A 22,437-nucleotide genomic window follows, 5' to 3' on the forward strand; every position below is an offset into this window, starting at 1 on the left:
AAATCTAATCGGCGAAAAACAGACATGGAGACAACACCCCCTTATAATTTTAGATTTACTGTGTCAGATTCATTTGATACATCTTTGGTTTCATTTCGACACAATGACAGTTTTACAAAGATTAAATAACCGAATGATGCACCAGAGCGAAACGTGGGTGAATCATACGTGTATACATAAACGTGTATAAATTCGCACTGTTGCACACAAACATTTATATCAACGCACTACAGCCGGGAGGTAAGTAATAAAATGTTTACATGTATATTAGTTATTTGCTCACCCACCCCCCACGCCTTTCAACAAAAGCTAGGAGCTATTTACATGGGACGGTCCATTGCCTATAATATTACGCTGCAATCGTAGCCAAATAAATTGAAGTAAAATTGAGTTTAAGGTCTTATTAAATTTTAGAATTTTTTTTCTTGAGAATGGTATCTGATACTTTTAACTCCACGAACGACCTTGTGATTAAACGTGCACGCCTTATACTCGAAGTGTTATCAAAGTGTTTCCCCGCTTGTACATAAAGGCAAGGAGCATGGTGGCCTCTCCAACCACGTGGGCCTTTGTTGGTCATCCAGTTTCCTGCCACTGCTAAAGACCCCTACGTGCAAGCGAGTTATTGAATTAAGATTGAACCATATGTTTGTTCCATAATAACCCAGTTTGGGACGATTTGGCGTTAACATCACCCCCTCTCTTTCTCTCTGTCGCTTTGTGCTTTAACCTAACCTCGTACACATTCTTTTCAGATGATGGCAACCATGCCGGGGCTGATCAAATTAGCTTTATTCCTTTGCCTTGCAGCGCATTCAGGTACGACAATTGTTTTCAGTAATTCTATTTGAGTTCGTCGGTAGTTATTGTCATCACTAATATTCTTTCATAGCGACTCTCTTCACATCTTAGTACGAAACATGTTGAATGAAGTAAATTTATGAGCACAGCGTCATTTAGCTACAAGTCGAAACTGTGAAATATAAGTTACTAGCAGGATACCCGGCTTCGCTCGGGGGTCATAACTCCGGAAGTGGTAGACTAACGCCACCTGGTTTATGTTACTCCCCGGTCCGAGCTACCCCTATACCCCAAATTTCAGACTCCGGGCAGACCTAGTGTAGCCGCCAACCCCGAACAGACCGGGTCATAACTCCGAAACCGGAAGTGGTAGACTAACACCACCTGGCCTATGTTACTCCCCGGTCCGAGCTACTCCTATACCCCAAATTTCAGACTCGGGGCAGACCTAGTGTAGCCGCCAACCCCGAACAGACCGGCTTCGCTAGGGGGTCATAACTCCGAAACCGGAAGTGGTAGACTAACGCCACCTGGCCTATGTTACTCCCCGGTCCGAGCTACCCCTATACTCCAAATTTCAGACTCGGGCCAGACCTAGTGTAGCCGCCAACACCGAACAGACCGGCTTCGTTCGGGGGTCATAACTCCGAAACCGGAAGTGGTAGACTAACGCCACCTTGCCTATGTTACTCCCCGGTCCGAATTACCCCTATACCCCAAATTTCAGACTCGGGGCAGATGTAGCCGCCAACCCCGAACAGACAGACTTCGCTCGGGGGTCATAACTCCGAAACCAGAAGAGGTAGACTAACGCCACCTGGCTTATGCTACTCCCCGGTCCGAGCTACCCCTATACCCCAAGTTACAGACTCGGGGCAGACCTAGTGTAGCCGCCGAACCGACCGGCTTCGCTCGGGGGTCATAACTCCGAAACCGGAAGTGGTAGACTAACGCCTCCTGGCCTATGTTACTCCCCGGTCCGAGTTACCCCTATACCCCAAATTTCAGACTCGGGGCAGACCTAGTATAGCCGCCAACCCCGAACAGACAGACAGAAAGACAGACAGACAAACGACAGTCACAAATATATATATAGATTAGAATCTGACCAACATCCATTAACCTGGTGGGTAGTGAGGCTATAGTAAGACATTGGTTGAGTCGACATGAATAACTAGAATTTATTGATCGAAACGAGTGTAAATACACTGAATATTCCAAGAAACACTTATGTAATCCGTGGTCAGAAAAATCGCTATATAAACTTTTAAAGGACATGATTTGAGATAATGATGTCAATTGCGCGTTCTTCTTAATGGGAACCATTTGTTTGCATGGCTGAAGGTAAAAACAAATCCATCCGAATGAGCAAGCTTAGTAGCAAGTAGCCGTAGTCTATTAGTAAGTGCAAAACAAAAATCTACAAGATAAACCCGCGGACATGTTAGTATAAACCACACTTCTAACATAGACAGGGTTCTGTAATAGTACTTGTCTAGACAATGTTTGTATATACATATAGGTTCTTATTACCAATCGTCTTTTACGTATCACATGAGTAACGAGACAATTCTTCCATTCTTCGTGACAGGGGTATAATAAAACGGATATACGCTCAGTTCTCCTTACTTGCTTGCTTTACGTTCAGCTTGGGTTAGTTTGCCGAGTTCATAGACATAGTTTTGTTAACAACCGCTTGTCTAGTGGCTGGTATTAATTTCGTTATGTACTAACAGTAATGTTAGACCTTTAAAGTGAGTGTACCCTATTACCATAACTTCTGTACTGTATCATTGAATTATGTATTACAAGGAATATAGGTAAAGTGTAATATTACGATTGTTGTACCGTACCATTGAAACAAATATTAATGGAACGATATATAAACAAATATTGGAAGCTTACTGGTTTCTAGGGTTTATACCTATCTAAATGAGACGAAAATTTCTGGTCGGTTTATTTACAAATACTGAATTCGATATCGAAGTCATTATTGAAACGGAGCATGACGCCCAAATCAATATAGAAACACAAACCAGGATAAACAGACCGGTCGTAAATAAATGAAATGGAGTTTAACGTCCTACTGTTCTGCTCCTAACCTGGGCTAATGAAGACGTAACAGCTGATCTTCTGAGTAGTCAGACGATTGGTACGAACAGGTTCGCCGAGGCGGTATTAATGTGTGCTACAGTTTTTATCTGACTCAATATATTTTTATTATAGCTATTGTAGAGGTGGACTCACAGAATGGTAAGTAAAGCAGTACTTTATATTTCCATAATTTATACGTGAATTTCATTTCTTTCGGGGGTTCGGTTTTCTTCGTGTTTCAGGGGTCCAATTTCTCCGGTTGGTTTGTATGTATCATAAATAAATACATTATCAACCATCATTTGAATTTGTTTTAAAGATTAATTAATACCACAGCAACAAATAATGAACGAATTTAGACAATTTGAAACAATGGAAACAATGTCTGGTATTCAGTGTGTTGTTACCAACAAAATTATGATCAATTTTAATGGTTATACAGACAGCAAAGTTACTAGTTGGTGCATATCTATTAGGATATGGTAGGATATGGTTAGGCTATTGAAATCTTGGCTTGAATGTCCAGAGTCGAATTCTGGCGTAGGATGAAGAGCATTCTTGGTTGGTTGTTCAAGCCTGGATGTCATTATCAATAGTTATTTTGAGCTGACAATGAAAAGGGGAAATGTTTGAAACTTGGAAGTAGGCGTTAGTTTTAAAATTGCCAAAGGGGCTTTATGATGCAAATCCTACCCCATTTAGGTGACCCCTAGAATAGTGAAAATTAGAATCATAGCCCAGAACTTTAATCTACAGATAAGTATTCATCGATATTAATTATTCATATGGAAACGGGGAATTTGCTCTTGATCATATCTTCAAATGGTGAACACAAGATTAAATGAAATTTTGCAGTTTATTTGATTAAATACGATGCCGGCCACATATGACTGGAAATGTCGATGTTAGTAATGTGACGGTGTAATACGTCAAAAACTTATCAAAGTCTAAGAGCAAGTGTTGTTTGTGAAGAAATTGTTTTTTTATAAGTGTACAAGGAGTGAAGTTTCCTAGAGGTAGTTGTTCTCATCAACGCTCATTCTGCTGAGTTCTTAGTCCTTTGAAACTAAAGTTTTAACATTACCCATTTTCATCCATGGTCTCCTAAACTTAGCTAGTATGTGGCATTTGGTAACATTATTGGCTTTGTGTACTACTCAACAACCGGGATAATAAAGCGAGAGTTTATGTACTTTCTTCATGTAAAATATTTAAAGTGATTCACGATCCTTACCAATATCGCACCTGATTTATTTCGAAATTTTTAATAATTATTCACAAGAATACGTCTGTACGATACGTCCTTGCTTTATTTGCCACAGCTGATAAAGATGGTGATGTTATGGTTACTTCTGATGATCAAGTGTTGGTATTCTACTATGGTATGTGGGGAACAATCTGTGGATATCAGTGGAGTAAAGAAGATGCTCGAGTTGTTTGTCGACAAAGTGGTTATGAACATGGTATAAGCTTTGTGTATACTGACTATACAGACAAACCAATCTGGTTGTATACAGTAGACTGTACTGGAGAAGAAGATAACATCACATTATGTAATTCTACCAAAATACAAAGCAATAAACCATGTCCTTACAGAGCTAGAGCAGGTGTTATCTGCTATAATAATGATTCTTGTAAGTATTTTGATCAAAGACAAGGTGAAGGTTATATCTATAATATTTGGTTTTGTCAAATTAGGAGAAAGGCGAAATATTTACACATTAGATTCACTCGTTAAACTTAAGCATATCAGAAATCAACATCTCTAATATTTCAGGGAAAAGGCGACAATGCTATAAAACTTTTAGATACTAAATAAATATGTAATAAAAGAACAAAAAACACATTGAAACATTATTTAATGATGGTTTAATGAAATGGCTAGACTGTAAACAGTTCTTACTTTTGGTATTTATACTTTGTTTCGGGGTTTTGTTTTCATTTCATTTCATTTTAATCATACCATAGTAAAGAAATGAAATGAAATGTAATGGGCTTTAACGTCCCACGTATTTGTACCGAATGGTCTTATGAAGACCAACCATAGTAAGAACTGTGCCTTTTGCGTTCTTTGGGGATTTAGTGGCCAGATCGAAATTATCAGGTCTTTGATTTTGTATAACTGGCAGACGGGGTAGAGATGAGGGTTTTGTTGTTATGGAATCGACAGATCACGTCAACAATTGACGTGATTAATGGGTCAATCATTTATCGGCCTCGGTCCAGTCTATCATAAAGACAGAGGGATCAATTTAAAGGCTGTATCAGGAGCCCAGTCGCGGAAAAAATCACGATATATCCACGATATTTTTTCATACCTTGCATGCTTTCAATTTCAGTAAATGAATATCGATTGGTTGGTGGTGAGAATTCTAATAGTGGACTTCTACAGGTCAAATATAACAACACATGGGCATATCTTTGTGCTATATACAGTGAATATCTAATATGTACAGAACTTGGATATATTACTGGAGAAAGATACAATACTCCACAACTTGATAATATAACAGGAAACTATTGGAGGAATACCTTTAATTGCCACAGAGGTGAACCTTATATAGATCTATGTATACAAGGCAAGTGGCAGTATATCTCTGGTTGTTACTCAGGATACAGACAAGGTGTTTATTGCTACGGACCAGGTATGTTGGGATTAATATGTCGACAGAATTGTATTTACTTTCCTGATTGTCGGTTAACTCCATTCTTTAAACATTGTGTTTTTTTTTTCAGTTCGACTGAGTACCAAGTATATGAATTCTTCTGGAGCTGTCCTGGTTTACGACAATGATAGATATAAGACTGTTTGTGAAGATAGTTTTGATCAGAATGCTGTAAATGTTGTTTGTATGCAGCTGGGGTTTTCATCTGGTGGTCACCTTTTACCGGGAAATGTGTATTTGACACTATATTCTATGATAAACAAACGATACAATTGTACTGGTGATGAAGCTAGTTTACTGGATTGTGTTACTGAGACTACAACAGAATCGTGTTCTTCTGCTGTTATTGTAAGCTGTACAGGTGATGATACTTCTACAGATCAAGGTATTTATATATCAGTTCTGACATCATCAAATAATTATTGACACACCGTCGGATTCTTGATAAAAGGAACTCTTTATTTTAAAGGCACAATACGATTTTTTTTAAATTTGAGATATTCTGACTATCCTTTAAAATTCTCATTTCAAACTTTATTTCAAATTTAAAACATAGTGTCAGTTTTACGACTGATAAAAACTGTTAATAAAATTCAAAAATTGGTGTTAAATTTAAAATACCCGTATAAATTAAATCCTCCACTAGGTGCATTCCACCCCCATTGTAAAAAGTGTACTAGATTAAACAAGCTAACCGTGATGACCCCCACCCTCCATTCCAATCTCAAAATAAAAATATGAAACTCATTAATTACTCACCAATCCGAGTAAATGGGTTAAACAATTTCGACAATTCCAATTGAATATAACTCTTCTTAATCTAAAACAGAAATTTCTAATCATCACATGGTTCACCTAATTAACAGATACACGTAGTTTGAACATTATACATCAATTAAGAACAATATGGTCTTAAGGCATCAAATGTTTTTATACATGCTGAGATCACTGATTAGGCCAAACAGTAAGTGTCTATCATCAGATTTAGTACTGGTGTAATGAGATACCAAGTTTCAACTTCCAAAGCGTGGTTGTGTTCCAAGCGGTTCTATAAACCCCAGAATGCCCCGTTTGGCATTATTGTCCAAACGTTTATAGTTAGGAACTATTGTTGATCTCAAGGGGCTGGGAAAAATTGTTGATCTCAAGGGGCCGGGAAGGTTACGAGGGCGTCACAACCGATGAACATTGCCCCAGGGCAAATTAACACAATTTTTTTTAATACCAACCCTTGTACAAATTGAAACTGAAATACACGGTCTCCATCACGCATGTCATTATTAGGCTAAATTAGCATAGAGGGAGATAACTCTATAACTTTAATACGGGTGGTAACTATTATATCTTTTTTCGAGGAAGTAAGCAATGAACTACTGAGTTTATGTTAAAGAAATGTAGTAATCTATTAACTAATATTTTAAAGCCGGTACACGACGATGTACCACAACATAAAATATATAAAAAAGATTGACTTTGATGTTGAAACTACGTAATATTAAAAAAAGCCTAAAATTATCTTTGCGAGTCATCCAGACTTTTGGCCAGCATTTCCCTTTCTCATATAAACAAAATGTTTAAAAAGATTCACGATCCCTACCAATATTGCGCCTTATTTATTTCAAAGATTTTAAGTTATTCATGAGAATATATCTCCGTACAATACATGTTTGTTTTATTTACTACAGCTGATAAAGATGGTGATGTTATGGTTACTTCTGATGATCAAGTGTTGATATTCTACTATGGTATGTGGGGAACAATCTGTGGATATCAGTGGAGTAAAGAAGATGCTCGAGTTGTTTGTCGACAAAGTGGTTATGAACATGGTATAAGCTTTGTGTATACTGACTATACAGACAAACCAATCTGGTTGTATACAGTAGACTGTACTGGAGAAGAAGATAACATCACATTATGTAATTCTACCAAAATACAAAGCAATAAACCATGTCCTTACAGAGCTAGAGCAGGTGTTATCTGCTATAATAATGATTCTTGTAAGTATTTTGATCAAAGACAAGGTGAAGGTTATATCTATAATATTTGGTTTTGTCAAATTAGGAGAAAGGCGAAATATTTACACATTAGATTCACTCGTTAAACTTAAGCATATCAGAAATCAACATCTCTAATATTTCAGGGAAAAGGCGACAATGCTATAAAACTTTTAGATACTAAATAAATATGTAATAAGAGAACAAAAAACACATTGAAACATTATTTAATGATGGTTTAATGAAATGGCTAGACTGTAAACAGTTCTTACTTTTGGTATTTATACTTTGTTTCGGGGTTTTGTTTTCATTTCATTTCATTTTAATCATACCATAGTAAAGAAATGAAATGAAATGTAATGGGCTTTAACGTCCCACGTATTTGTACCGAATGGTCTTATGAAGACCAACCATAGTAAGAACTGTGCCTTTTGCGTTCTTTGGGGATTTAGTGGCCAGATCGAAATTATCAGGTCTTTGATTTTGTATAACTGGCAGACGGGGTAGAGATGAGGGTTTTGTTGTTATGGAATCGACAGATCACGTCAACAATTGACGTGTTTAATGGGTCAATCATTTATCGGCCTCGGTCCAGTCTATCATGAAGACAGAGGGATCAATTTAAAGGCTGTATCAGGAGCCCAGTCGCGGAAAAAATCACGATATATCCACGATATTTTTTCATACCTTGCATGCTTTCAATTTCAGTAAATGAATATCGATTGGTTGGTGGTGAGAATTCTAATAGTGGACTTCTACAGGTCAAATATAACAACACATGGGCATATCTTTGTGCTATATACAGTGAATATCTAATATGTACAGAACTTGGATATATTACTGGAGAAAGATACAATACTCCACAACTTGATAATATAACAGGAAACTATTGGAGGAATACCTTTAATTGCCACAGAGGTGAACCTTATATAGATCTATGTTTACAAGGCAAGTGGCAGTATATCTCTGGTTGTTACTCAGGATACAGACAAGGTGTTTATTGCTACGGACCAGGTATGTTGGGATTAATATGTCGACAGAATTGTATTTACTTTCCTGATTGTCGGTTAACTCCATTCTTTAAACATTGTGGTTTTTTTTTCAGTTCGACTGAGTACCAAGTATATGAATTCTTCTGGAGCTGTCCTGGTTTACGACAATGATAGATATAAGACTGTTTGTGAAGATAGTTTTGATCAGAATGCTGTAAATGTTGTTTGTATGCAGCTGGGGTTTTCATCTGGTGGTCACCTTTTACCGGGAAATGTGTATTTGACACTATATTCTATGATAAACAAACGATACAATTGTACTGGTGATGAAGCTAGTTTACTGGATTGTGTTACTGAGACTACAACAGAATCGTGTTCTTCTGCTGTTATTGTAAGCTGTACAGGTGATGATACTTCTACAGATCAAGGTATTTATATATCAGTTCTGACATCATCAAATAATTATTGACACACCGTCGGATTCTTGATAAAAGGAACTCTTTATTTTAAAGGCACAATACGATTTTTTTTTAAATTTGAGATATTCTGACTATCCTTTAAAATTCTCATTTCAAACTTTATTTCAATTTTAAAACATAGTGTCAGTTTTACGACTGATAAAAACTGTTAATAAAATTCAACAATTGGTGTTAAATTTAAAATACCCGTATAAATTAAATCCTCCACTAGGTGCATTCCACCCCCATTGTAAAAAGTGTACTAGATTAAACAAGCTAACCGTGATGACCCCCACCCTCCATTCCAATCTCAAAATAAAAATATGTCACGCATTAATTACTCACCAATCCGAGTAAATGGGTTAAACAATTTCGACAATTCGAATTGAATATAAGTCTTCTTAATCTAAAACAAAAATTTCTAATCATCACATGGTTCACCTAATTAACAGATACACGTAGTTTGAACATTATACATCAATTAAGAACAATATGGTCTTAAGGCATCAAATGTTTTTATACATGCTGAGATCACTGCTTAGGCCAAACAGTAAGTGTCTATCATCAGATTTAGTACTGGTGTAATGAGATACCAAGTTTCAACTCCCAAAGCGTGGTTGTGTTCCAAGAGGTACTATAAACCCCAGAATGCCCCGTTCGGCATTATTGTCCAAACGTTTATAGTTAGGAACTATTGTTGATCTCAAGGGGCTGGGAAAAATTGTTGATCTCAAGGGGCCGGGAAGGTTACGAGGGCGTCACAACCGATGAAAATTGCCCCAGGGCAAATTAACACAAATTTTTTTAATACCAACCCTTGTACAAATTGAAACTGAAATACACGGTCTCCATCACGCATGTCATTATTAGGCTAAATTAGCATAGAGGGAGATAACTCTATAACTTTAATACGGGTGGTAACTATTATCTCTTTTTTCGAGGAAGTAAGCAATGAACTACTGAGTTTATGTTAAAGAAATGTAGTAATCTATTAACTAATATTTTAAAGCCGGTACACGACGATGTACCACACCATAAAATATATAAAAAAGATTGACTTTGATGTTGAAACTACGTAATATTAAAAAAAGCCTAAAATTATCTTTGCGAGTCATCCAGACTTTTGGCCAGCATTTCCCTTTCTCATATAAACAAAATGTTTAAAAAGATTCACGATCCCTTCCAATATTGCGCCTTATTTATTTCAAAGATTTTAAGTTATTCATGAGAATATATCTCCGTACAATACATATTCGTTTTATTTACCACAGCTGATAAAGATGGTGATGTTATGGTTACTTCTGATGATCAAGTGTTGGTATTCTACTATGGTATGTGGGGAACAATCTGTGGATATCAGTGGAGTAAAGAAGATGCTCGAGTTGTTTGTCGACAAAGTGGTTATGAACATGGTATAAGCTTTGTGTATACTGACTATACAGACAAACCAATCTGGTTGTATACAGTAGACTGTACTGGAGAAGAAGATAACATCACATTATGTAATTCTACCAAAATACAAAGCAATAAACCATGTCCTTCTTACAGAGCTAGAGCAGGTGTTATCTGCTATAATAATGATTCTTGTAAGTATTTTGTTCAAAGACAAGGTGAAGGTTATATCTATAATATTTGGTTTTGTCAAATTAGGAGAAAGGCGAAATATTTACACATTAGATTCACTCGTTAAACTTAAGCATATCAGAAATCAACATCTCTAATATTTCAGGGAAAAGGCGACAATGCTATAAAACTTTTAGATACTAAATAAATATGTAATAAAAGAACAAAAAACACATTGAAACATTATTTAATGATGGTTTAATGAAATGGCTAGACTGTAAACAGTTCTTACTTTTGGTATTTATACTTTGTTTCGGGGTTTTGTTTTCATTTCATTTCATTTTAATCATACCATAGTAAAGAAATGAAATGAAATGTAATGGGCTTTAACGTCCCACTTATTTGTACCGACTGGTCTTATGAAGACCAACCATAGTAAGAACTGTGCCTTTTGCGTTCTTTGGGGATTTAGTGGCCAGATCGAAATTATCAGGTCTTTGATTTTGTATAACTGGCAGACGGGGTAGAGATGGGGGCTTTGTTGTTATGGAACCGACAGATCACGTCAACAATTGACGTGATTAATGGGTCAATCATTTATCGGCCTCGGTCCAGTCTATCATAAAGACAGAGGGATCAATTTAAAGGCTGTATCAGGAGCCCAGTCGCGGAAAAAATCACGATATATCCACAATATTTTTTCATACCTTGCATGCTTTCAATTTCAGTAAATGAATATCGATTGGTTGGTGGTGAGAATTCTAATAGTGGACTTCTACAGGTCAAATATAACAACACATGGGCATATCTTTGTGCTATATACAGTGAATATCTAATATGTACAGAACTTGGATATATTACTGGAGAAAGATACAATACTCCACAACTTGATAATATAACAGGAAACTATTGGAGGAATACCTTTAATTGCCACAGAGGTGAACCTTATATAGATCTATGTATACAAGGCAAGTGGCAGTATATCTCTGGTTGTTACTCAGGATACAGACAAGGTGTTTATTGCTACGGACCAGGTATGTTGGGATTAATATGTCGACAGAATTGTATTTACTTTCCTGATTGTCGGTTAACTCCATTCTTTAAACATTGTGGTTTTTTTCAGTTCGACTGAGTACCAAGTATATGAATTCTTCTGGAGCTGTCCTGGTTTACGACAATGATAGATATAAGACTGTTTGTGAAGATAGTTTTGATCAGAATGCTGTAAATGTTGTTTGTATGCAGCTGGGGTTTTCATCTGGTGGTCACCTTTTACCGGGAAATGTGTATTTGACACTATATTCTATGATAAACAAACGATACAATTGTACTGGTGATGAAGCTAGTTTACTGGATTGTGTTACTGAGACTACAACAGAATCGTGTTCTTCTGCTGCTGTTATTGTAAGCTGTACAGGTGATGATACTTCTACAGATCAAGGTATTTATATATTGATTATTCGGTAGTAGATATCAATTCTTGCATGATCAACATAATAATGTCCCGTATAATGGCATTCAAAGCATCTGATAAATATCTCGTTTAATACCACGGGCCATGTCAACTCCTACTGATTTATAACAAATAGTAATTAATCCTGTATTCTAAAACAACAAACCAGGCGATCTTTGTACTTTTATTCACTCCCAATCCTACACATTACTTATAGTCCAGTCAATCTGGGGTTAGACCCAAAACAAATTGCAACAGAATTAATTTCACTGGGATGCCTTTCAGTATAGTCCCCTAAACAACATCCCAAAAATCTTCCAAAATATTTTTGGTGGAAATGGGTCAAATTGCGTAATATGCTAATTAGCATAATTTCATATTTCAAAAATTGACTTAATGATATAACTTGGCTATTATATGTTCAAATTTGGTGGAAATTGTGTCTAGACCCATGTTTTCGTGACCTGGGACGCAAATAAACACATTTAGAATATAATCACTTTATTACATAATGCACAATATGCAAATTAACAGCCGCCATTACTGAAAAACTTATATTTCCCCTAAATCTGAAACTCTTTGACTTAGCTCCATGAAACCAGTATCTACGCTCATAATTTCAGGGTCAAGGGTGCCGAAAAACACTAGGAGAACATCACAGTGGTATTGCATAATATAGAATATGCAAATTAGACGCCTCGGCCATGACTGAAAAATACAGTATTAGTCCAAACTCAAAGCATTTGCAATAACCTGAAAATCAAGTTCCCACACCCTTTTTATTACTTTCAAAGATGAAAACAAACAAATTATCAAAACTTTATCATCAGAATTGTCTAAAACTGGTTTCGGAGGTCCTACAGCTATGTCCTTTGAAGTCGCCACAAGTATGTCAGTGCAGTCCAGTCGATGTTTTTTTTAAGTGCACCAATCAGTGCCACACCTAGTTTAACAGTTACACCTGAACAGTCACAGGAACTCTTTAGGTATTAAGAAACCCTCGACGTTTTTCATCACCATTATATGTAATCGTTTTAAAAACATAACTGTTAATCTTATTGCTAGTGATTTTATTCGTTTTTAATATAGTTTATTAATTGATGAATGCACACTATAATGCATATATACATTAATCATTATCAAAACATTATAACATAGCTATTAATTTTATTTCAAAGTTAATCACATAAATAAGCATAATTGAAAATTGAGCACAATGTTTATAATAAAATGAACAGTAAATTTGCAAAAAGTCCTTGCTAATGGTGCTGTTGTCTGGGCATGCGAGAAACGTAGACATGGTAAATGCGAGAAACGCAGACATGGTAAATGCAAAACCACAGTAAAGATCCAGAGAGAAGAGGCCAGTCAGTCAGAAAAAGTGAACAAACTCATGCTGGTGACCCAGTACGTCAAATGATTCTTAGGTGAAAAATACCATAAAGAGTCAATCCACTCGAACTCAAGAGATTGCAGAACCAATTGTCACTAATGCAGTCTCAAAACTACCAGAAGGAACCATTTCCCGGCTTCCACCTATTAGACACCTCAAACGTACTAAAAGATGTTTCAAGACTACTTCCAGGAAAGCTGGTACCTCTACCACCAACTCAACAGGCCATGAAAATAACGGACCAATACAAAGAAAATTTTAATGGGGAATCTTTCCTTCTGTCTGGCAGTGGTACAAACAATCCAGGTGGAATTTTACTATATTCAATTTCAACAGTGACCAACCTGAGGGTCCCGACCTCAACCGATCATCGGTTGGCTGATGAAACCGCTAAAGTTGCACCTTAAATATTTTACCAGATTTACACCATACATACTCCTATCGACAACCACATAGTTCAACGTGTTGGTGCTCTACTTAAAAACAAGACTGGGGATACCAATTTCCGGGTGTATTTCCAGTTGATAGTATTAAAATCAGATTTTCGTCTGTTGTCTGCCATTAATGACTTGGAGATTACTGAAAATAAGTCTATCCAGAGAGCTTTTCCTGAAACTGATAGGGACCTCATCAACGTTACCAAACAGACAATGAATCCAATCTTGACTTCAGAATGATACCGACATTTGGAGACCTGATAGTCGTAACCGTAGGAATATGTATATAATTGAACTATGGCCCAGCTTCCAAGAAAGAACAACAATATAGAAGGGTGGCACAAATGATTTCAGACTCCAGTTAGTTGTTGCCATGTCAACATATGGAAGTTTCTAGATGCCCCGAAGAAACACCATAAAGACCATAATTTCTGTAACGCAAATGCCTAAATGAACTATAATAGTTTTCACTGGATTCATAACCCCCATGAAAATCGGTAACGATACAATTGTAAACAAATTAGTGCACTGATTGAAGTTATTGAGTAAAGCATGCTTTTCAAATAAGTCATACTTATTGCAAATGTTTTTTGAGATTGGACTAAAAGTTTGTTTTTCAGTCATGGCCCAGGGATCTTTTACGTGCATTCCAATGTATACACGGAACCTCGGTTTTTCGTCTCATCGAAGGACTAGACAGCTGTCCTTGTCAGACCCTCCGTCCTGCATCACTGACAAGGGGGAACCACGCCGGAAAATCTGGATGAACTTTCTCGGCCAATGCAGGGATCGAACACCAGGCTAACGAGCCAGCGCCTTACCCACTCAGCCACGTGGTCCCCGTGGAATGATACGTTGCATTATTTAGTTGTTTGCAGTGCAGAATGATACGTTGTATAATTTGCAGTACAGAATGACCCTTTGTTTATAATTAAGTTATGTAATGATTACAGTGGATGGTGGCTGGAGTGACTGGGGATCATTTAGTGGATGTTCTGTTACCTGTGGATTAGGAATCAGAAGTCGGTCAAGAGAGTGTAACAACCCCACACCAGTAATTGGTGGATCCAACTGTATCGGTATTTCTACAGACACCGAAGAGTGTATCAGTCCAGAAGGGTGTCGTTATACAGGTATTGTATATATAGAAATGACATCAAGTTGAATGAACAGGGTGCTCACGTATTGTAAATGTATATAGTATAAAATGACAACATGATGTCATATTCTAACAGCAGCTCTTTTCTATGGAAGACCAAACAGCTCTTTATAGTCCTTATTTCTTAATTTTTGATTTTCTAAAATAAATTTTATCTTTATATTAAAATACAATTAAAATATATTTTACAAATCTGATATGACAAATGTCCGATTTGTAAAACAAATATTGATTTTAAGATACAAATGTTAATTTAAGTGTACAAATTTCTAAATACGACAACGAATGACGAAATAAGATTTAAGGACTATGAATTAAGAAAACTGAATAAAGAGCTGATGAATTTGACAACTTCCATTTCAGTGATTGTGTGATATAGAGTGAACGTGTGCTTTAGAGCGAGTATATACGTGTGTGATATAGACTGATTGTGTGATATAGGGTGATTTTAGACGTTTGTGATATAGAGCAATTGTATATATGTGTGATGTACGGTGATTATATACGTGTGATGTGGAGTAATAAGAGACCTTTAGCAATTGGAAATTAAATGTCCGCATCACGTGTCGGTATCAATTTTTCGTGTAACGTCGTCAGTTTGTGTATAGTTCGCATACATGACGCGGCACAGGGCAGCAGGTATCTAACAGTTTTCACACGGAAAAAGTTCGTTTAAAATCGTCGTTTTTTTGCCATTTTTTCCTACTTTGAGACGCAGAAATGTTGTGTCATGGTATTTGATGAATCTATCTGTATCCTAGAAGTATATTGTATCTGGTTTTGAACATGATATAGACGGGAATTTAATCATTTTTTTGATGATTTTTTTCTCTGAATGTTCATATTTTTCATGTCTGTCTGCATGCTGGTTGATCTACGTGCTACATTTAGGGAGGCAGAGCCATGCAAATCTGCAAATGATGTGATTCTTTGATAAAGGGGAATAAACTTTCTGAAATGATACATTAGTGAAACCAAAAATTGGTGTCGAAAACTAGCGCCACAATGGTGAAAACGGCAAAAACCTTAAAACTACATTGACACAACGTATCCTTAGCGTGATAATATGGATCTCTGATACGGGTGGAATAAATTACACTTGCCAAAAGCCTCTATTGTTCATATATTGTATACACATATATTGTATATATGTGTGATGTACAGTGATTGTATATATGTGTGGTGTACAGTGATTATATATATGTGTGATGTACAGTGATTGTATAAGTGTGTGATGTACAGTGATTGTATATATGTATATATGATAGAGAGTGATTATATATGTGATATATGTGTGGTATACAGTGATTGTATATATGTGTGGTATACAATGATTGCATATGTGTGTGATAAAGAGGGATTGTATATGTATGTGATGTACAGTGATTGTATATGTATGTGATATAGAGTGACTTTACGATAAATGTAAAGGTGAGATATAAGGTAAATGCCAGCATTAAACAAGGAAACTGTTGGATACTACACGTTTCACGGAGAACCGCACTGTAAGATTCATAATCCGGCTTCTTCATTGAATCATGTCGGACCAATGCTGCATGTAAGCGGATTTCCACAAATATTTGCTTAAAAGAGGATGGCATAAACTTGGTGGATATTTACAGATAGAATATAGTTAATGGTGAAAGCAGATGAAATAGGTTCGTATTTTATATATTAATTTGTACTGAGTGTGATTTCCTCAATAGACATGGGACCGAGAGGAATGGAGTGTACCATATTGCTAGGGCCACATGAGACTAACTTCTCGTAATTGTTTATTAAGTATAGTATTCATGTTATACTTAGTTGTTGTCGTGTTTTATGTCGTCCTCCTGTACTGAATGTGAATTCGAAGATTTATGGTTGCTCGGCCAGCATGGTACTATTGCTATTGACCAGTTAACCAGCAGGTTTTAATTTCTATCTCTGTTTGGGCACAGAAAGTTTCACCTGTTTTATGTATTATTATTCAGGTATTTATTACTGAAGATGGATTATGATAGATGTTGGTGAATAACACACACGGTTATCAACAAGCAATGAGATGGGTAATATTTTCAATTATTGATACTGCTTATCTAACAAGATACTCGTGTATTATTTAATCCAGGAATATTGAGCTGCGGGGGATCCTGGTCTGGGGGATTACCCGTGTGATTTATTATATTGAGCTGCGGGGGATCCTGGTCTGGGAGATTACCCGTGTGATTTATTATATTGAGCTGCGGGGGATCCTGGTCTGGGAGATTACCCGTGTGATTTATTATATTGAGCTGCGGGGGATCCTGGTCTGGGGGATTACCCGTGTGATTTATTATATTGAGCTGCGGGGGATCCTGGTCTGGGGGATTACCCGTGTGATTTATTATATTGAGCTGCGGGGGATCCTGGTCTGGGGGATTACCCGTGTGATTTATTATATTTTTGCTCTTGTAGGTGAGAACACATACATTTGAGTAAGATCGGGGTGGGGGGGGCGAGGGGGGGGGGGAATGCTCCGCACGTTTGTTTGTTCGATGCTTTTTTGATGAATTTTATGCTCTGCACGGGCAGTAGGGGTGGGCCCGGGCTATCCCTCCCAACCACGGGATAAACAACTGTAAATATTACATTGATAGTTCCATCCTTTATGTAAATTCGTCGGCTTTTCGGGTAGAAATCGTGGAATAACTTTTATTTTGAAGGTTTTGATGTTTAATGTCATCATCATAGTATGGGAGGACATAATCCCATGCTGGGATAATATTCCACATTATTTATAATGTTATCGATATATCAATTGTGATTTGGCACTGTATTAGTATTGGCATTGGTCATGCATATATTTCAGATACTTCCAAGATTGGGGCTATTGTTGGTGGGAAAATGGGACAATTCTAAGATTTTGTGTAAGTAGTAGTGTTTGGTGTCAATATATATGTTTTCGGGTCGCACATTCCATTTCTAACATTTACAGCCTTGTAACATGATCATTGGGATTGATCACATGTTCACATGTTCCAAGATAGCGGCCATTTTTGGCGGGAAATGGGACGATGTGAAGATATTGTTTAAGTAGTAGTGTTTGGTGTCAATATAGATGTTTTCGGGGTCGCACATTCCATTTCTGACATTTACAACTTGCAGCATAATCACATTTTTGGCGGAAAATGGGACGATGTGCAGATTTGGATTAAGTAGTAGTGTTTGGTGTCAATATTTATTTTTTCGGGGTCGTAGATACCATTTCAGACATTTATAACCTTGTAAATTGTTCACATGTTCACATACTTAGCATATTTTTGGCGGGAAATGAGACGATGGGCTGATTTTGATTAAGTAGTAGTGTTTGGTGTCAATATATGTTTACAACCTTGTAAAGTGGTCACATGTTCACATATTTAGCATATTTGCAATATTGCTGTCACTTGTGGTGGGAAAATCGGACGATGTGCTGATTTTGATTAAGTAGTCGTCTTTGGTGTCAATATTATATGTTTTCGGTGGCGCAGATTCGATATCTGCCATACACAACTGCGTAAAATGATCGTATGTTCACCAATTTAGCATATTTCCAAGACGGCGGAACGTTTTCTAAACATATTATTATCATACATTTACTTGTTGTTATTTAGAGTCCAATTCTGCTACGTAGGCTATTTATTTAGCTTGTAGCACATTCCTGAAAGCCGGTACCGTGTCGTACCTATTTGGTATATTACCTAACGATGAAAATTACTGATTCGGGATGACCCTTGAGCTGATAGCGATTTTCCTGGGAAAGAAAACCCTATTCACTCGATCCCCTGGCATGAAGACAAAGAGACCGTAACGGCGGCAGGCGGCTTGCGCCAATAAGCGTGGCAAGAAACTGACACGCGCCCATCATGCTCCTTACATGACAACACCAAGCGCTTACACATAGAAGAATTGGATTCAGAAACCTTTTCAGTGGTGTGTTTAGAAAACGTCCTGCCACAAACGGCGGCCATCATGGAAATATGCTGAATGAGTGAACATACCATCATTTCACGCAGTTGTAAATGACAGAAATGGAATCTGAGAGCCGAAAGCATATATATCGATACTAAAGACGACTACTTAATCAATATCAGCACATGTCCCATGTTCCTGCAAAATAGGTGAACATGTGATCATTGTACACAGTTGTAACTGGCAGAAATGGTAAATGTGCCCCTGAAAAGATATATATTGACACCAAAGACGACCATTTAATTTTTTAAATAATCAATAAAAACGACATAGTACATAGTTCACATTACATTCACAGTGTGTAACATCATATGTTAGCATCACATTAAACATAATCATACAAAACATTGATTTATCATTGAAAGCTATACTATATTTTTATAATTCATTTAGTTGAATAGTTAGGAATATTAGAGGTATGCATAATAATCATATTGTATAATCCCATTTATTTACTAAGGTTTCGTTTAATGCATTTTCTATCTGTTGTTTACGTTTCAAGTAGTTTCAAAATGGCAACCTTCAAATAATGACCTCCCATACTATGAACACCTACTCAGCAAAAATATCAACATTATTTTGTACCCGAAAAGCCGAAGGATGGGAATTGTCTGATAAACGAATCGGACTAGGGTTTATCAATGTCATCTTAACGGGCAATTCAACTCAAGTTCCCGCCCTACCGACTATTGGTTGAGGGCTAATGATGGGGATAGTAATATTAATGGCTACACCTAACCCCGCATTCCGGATAGATGAACTTTGCGTATGGAAATGACCTTCCAAACTACCCAGTCTCGTCGCTAACAGTCCTGACAATTTACAACACACACGTATCAATAAAATAACCATGATAATCAAATATGGCGCAAGTATCGTCGATCATGGGTTGTTGAATTTATACAATGATAAGCGTGTCAATTTTGCAGGACGGAGGGTCTGGCAAGAATATGTCTTTAGTTGTTCCGATGGGATGAACCACCGGGGTCTCGTATGGATAATATCCCACTAGCTCGGACCTATCTGAAATGGTAATTTAATACATAACAAATAATATACTTTCAGGAGTTTCCACACAGATAAAGAACCCCAAACAGCAGACATATATAGAATGTGAACAAGAAAAAGCATTAAAACCCATTACATTTACTAGTTTTTGCGGTTTTTAATTCGGGTTTTTATTGTCGTCACCAACTTAAACCAGTCTTGTTGTCCGTCCACAATATCTTATCTGAAATGAAATGAAATGGAGGTTAACGTCCTACTGTTCTGCCCCGACTGGGCTAATGAAGACGGGATATCGTATCTAATCTCTACAGGTCATATGTTTCTGTGATTCACCAGCACTGTTTTATAGTGAAAAATGCAAAATCTTTGAGTTATCTCAAGTTCAGATAGACTCTACTGGTCCTTTTCATGTACAATGCTATCATCGAAACCACAATAAGCACAGTACCTAATGACAGATATGGTGAGAAAGAGTCACTATAAATACAATCAACTAGTGTTTCACAATGAAAACTATTGTAAATAAAACAAAACCAACATTAAAAACTGTTTTCCCTGCGGTAGAATCGTTTTTCTGCTGTGCAAACACCCCCCCCTCAGTTCCCACTCACTTGTCGAATACCTTTGTTACGTCACTTACAACAAGGCCTGAAATAACCTATTTATGAAATACGCCCAGTCAGCAGACATTATAGAAAACGTCAATGTACAATTAATAACATGATTTAATACAATTACAGTGTAAACAACAATCACAAACATGGTAATACAAGAGAATCATAAAAAAACATACGTAACGGACTTGTAATGGACATTAAATATTAGACAGTATTATTAATTATAGGTTAAAGAATCAGTTCATATCACAAATGTTCCTTCAACACATTCCGATGTCACAGGGGTCAAACTATTCTGGAAACAGCGATGATACTGGAATCTTCTACTCTATCGCGAATTTGCTATATTCATGATACGAATGACCTACGATGATGTAGGACGCCTTACCAAACATTAACAAGGTATACAATAATGTGAGAACTTATATATAACTATGAAATGAAAGAATTAACACACGAAAATTCAGAACAAGTCTCTAATTTCTGCAACAATGCTAGCAGACGAATCACAATATGCTGATTATAATAACAGAAAATAATTAAAAACATAAAACAATACCACGTATTACTACATGACACCTTGTGAACGTGATCACGGCTATAGATTTGGTGTGAATCATTGTCGTCACGGGAGGAATGAAATGAAATGAAATGGAGTTTAACGTCCTACTGTTCTGCTCCTAACCTGGGCTAATGAAGACGGGCATACGCCATACAGTGTGCTATGAGGGAAATTTTGCCCGGACAGCGGCACTACGGCCTACTCTTATATCGAATTCCAACTGCCAAGGGATCTATTGATGTTTGGTGTTCTACAACCTTCTATAAGACGTCATAGGTTATATTTCTTGGAGGTACATGCGTCATGAACAACAAACCGTATATGTGACAAAAGTGTCTCATCAAGGTGAACAAACAAATTGCCTTGCAATTCTAAACATCAATAGTTCAATATATAGGACATTAAAGTTTATACTTTTTCGCTTCAGCAGCTGATACAAATACACTTTTGTGAAGCCTTTTAAGTATGAGTCGTTGTATGGTTACGGACAATACAATGTAGTGTGGGTTAGGGTTAGTGTCCGTAACTATTAAAAGTGAGAAAAAAAATCAAATTCAAATAAATAAAAAGTATTTTAGATTTAATAATTGCACTTTGAAAAGTATAATATTACTGAATATTTTTATTGTAAGCTTTCGGTGTTTTTCATGCCCTAATAACCCACTATATTCTGTAAGCATTCGTTTATATCCTTTTCAAAAATTTCGCAGAAAATATATATTATATCAATTTGAGTTTCAAAATACAATTTGTTGAGGTGAGACAGCATAGCGTCAAAAAATGGCTATTTTGAGGACGTGTTTATTGCCGTAACCCAACAATAGGAGAATTTATTTATCACCCAATCCTTTCTAACGTGCACAAATAAATAAACATAATTCTTTGCTATAGACTTCACTTTTACTGAACCTGATTACATTACGGCGTAGTGATACATCATTTTGTGACAGCAATTCAACCATTGCAAAGTACTTTATATTGACCCAGCGTTTCCATCAAAGTCAAATAAAAATAATTCATTTATAATAAAAAAAATGAGTTACTTTTAATAAAAAATGAACTGTTCTTTGAAAATACAAAGATATCTACTGCAGAATGTATTATTTGGTGATAAATTGACTTTAATGGTAGTCAATAGGAGCGGTTATTATTATAAGAAATGGGCTTTAAATTCTGGAAGTTTTTTCAAAATCTATATAACACCCGTCATTGAAAACTGGGCGTATTTCCACGGTATGCTTGACTATCTTTATATCAGCGTTTAATAT

General features: G+C 36.5%; 1 protein-coding gene across 1 annotated transcript; it reads left to right on the plus strand.

The window, feature by feature from the left end:
* Window positions 1–218: 218 nt before the first annotated feature.
* LOC126827840 (scavenger receptor cysteine-rich type 1 protein M160) lies at window positions 219–15,125 on the plus strand. The gene is made up of 13 exons (XM_056102605.1): window positions 219–240; window positions 756–819; window positions 3,028–3,054; window positions 4,218–4,529; window positions 5,235–5,540; window positions 5,632–5,946; window positions 7,247–7,558; window positions 8,264–8,569; window positions 8,661–8,975; window positions 10,277–10,591; window positions 11,297–11,602; window positions 11,692–12,009; window positions 14,805–15,125. Exons 2-13 carry the CDS (start codon window positions 756–758, stop codon window positions 15,014–15,016), a joined length of 3,108 nt encoding a protein of 1,035 aa, XP_055958580.1. The 5' UTR covers window positions 219–240; the 3' UTR covers window positions 15,017–15,125.
* Window positions 15,126–22,437: the final 7,312 nt, after the last annotated feature.

Source organism: Patella vulgata, chromosome 7 (assembly GCF_932274485.2).
Source record: "Patella vulgata chromosome 7, xgPatVulg1.2, whole genome shotgun sequence".
In the NCBI taxonomy this organism is placed as follows: Eukaryota; Metazoa; Mollusca; class Gastropoda; family Patellidae; genus Patella; species Patella vulgata.

Excerpts from the sequence above, each read along its gene's own strand:
- LOC126827840 (XM_056102605.1), top strand. The coding sequence starts at position 756 with ATGATGGCAACCATGCCGGGGCTGATCAAATTAGCTTTATTCCTTTGC. Across the intron at positions 11,603-11,691 it reads TGTTTATTGCTACGGACCAG|TTCGACTGAGTACCAAGTAT; the intron begins GTATGTTGGGAT and ends GGTTTTTTTCAG. Across the intron at positions 12,010-14,804 it reads TGATACTTCTACAGATCAAG|TGGATGGTGGCTGGAGTGAC; the intron begins GTATTTATATAT and ends TAATGATTACAG.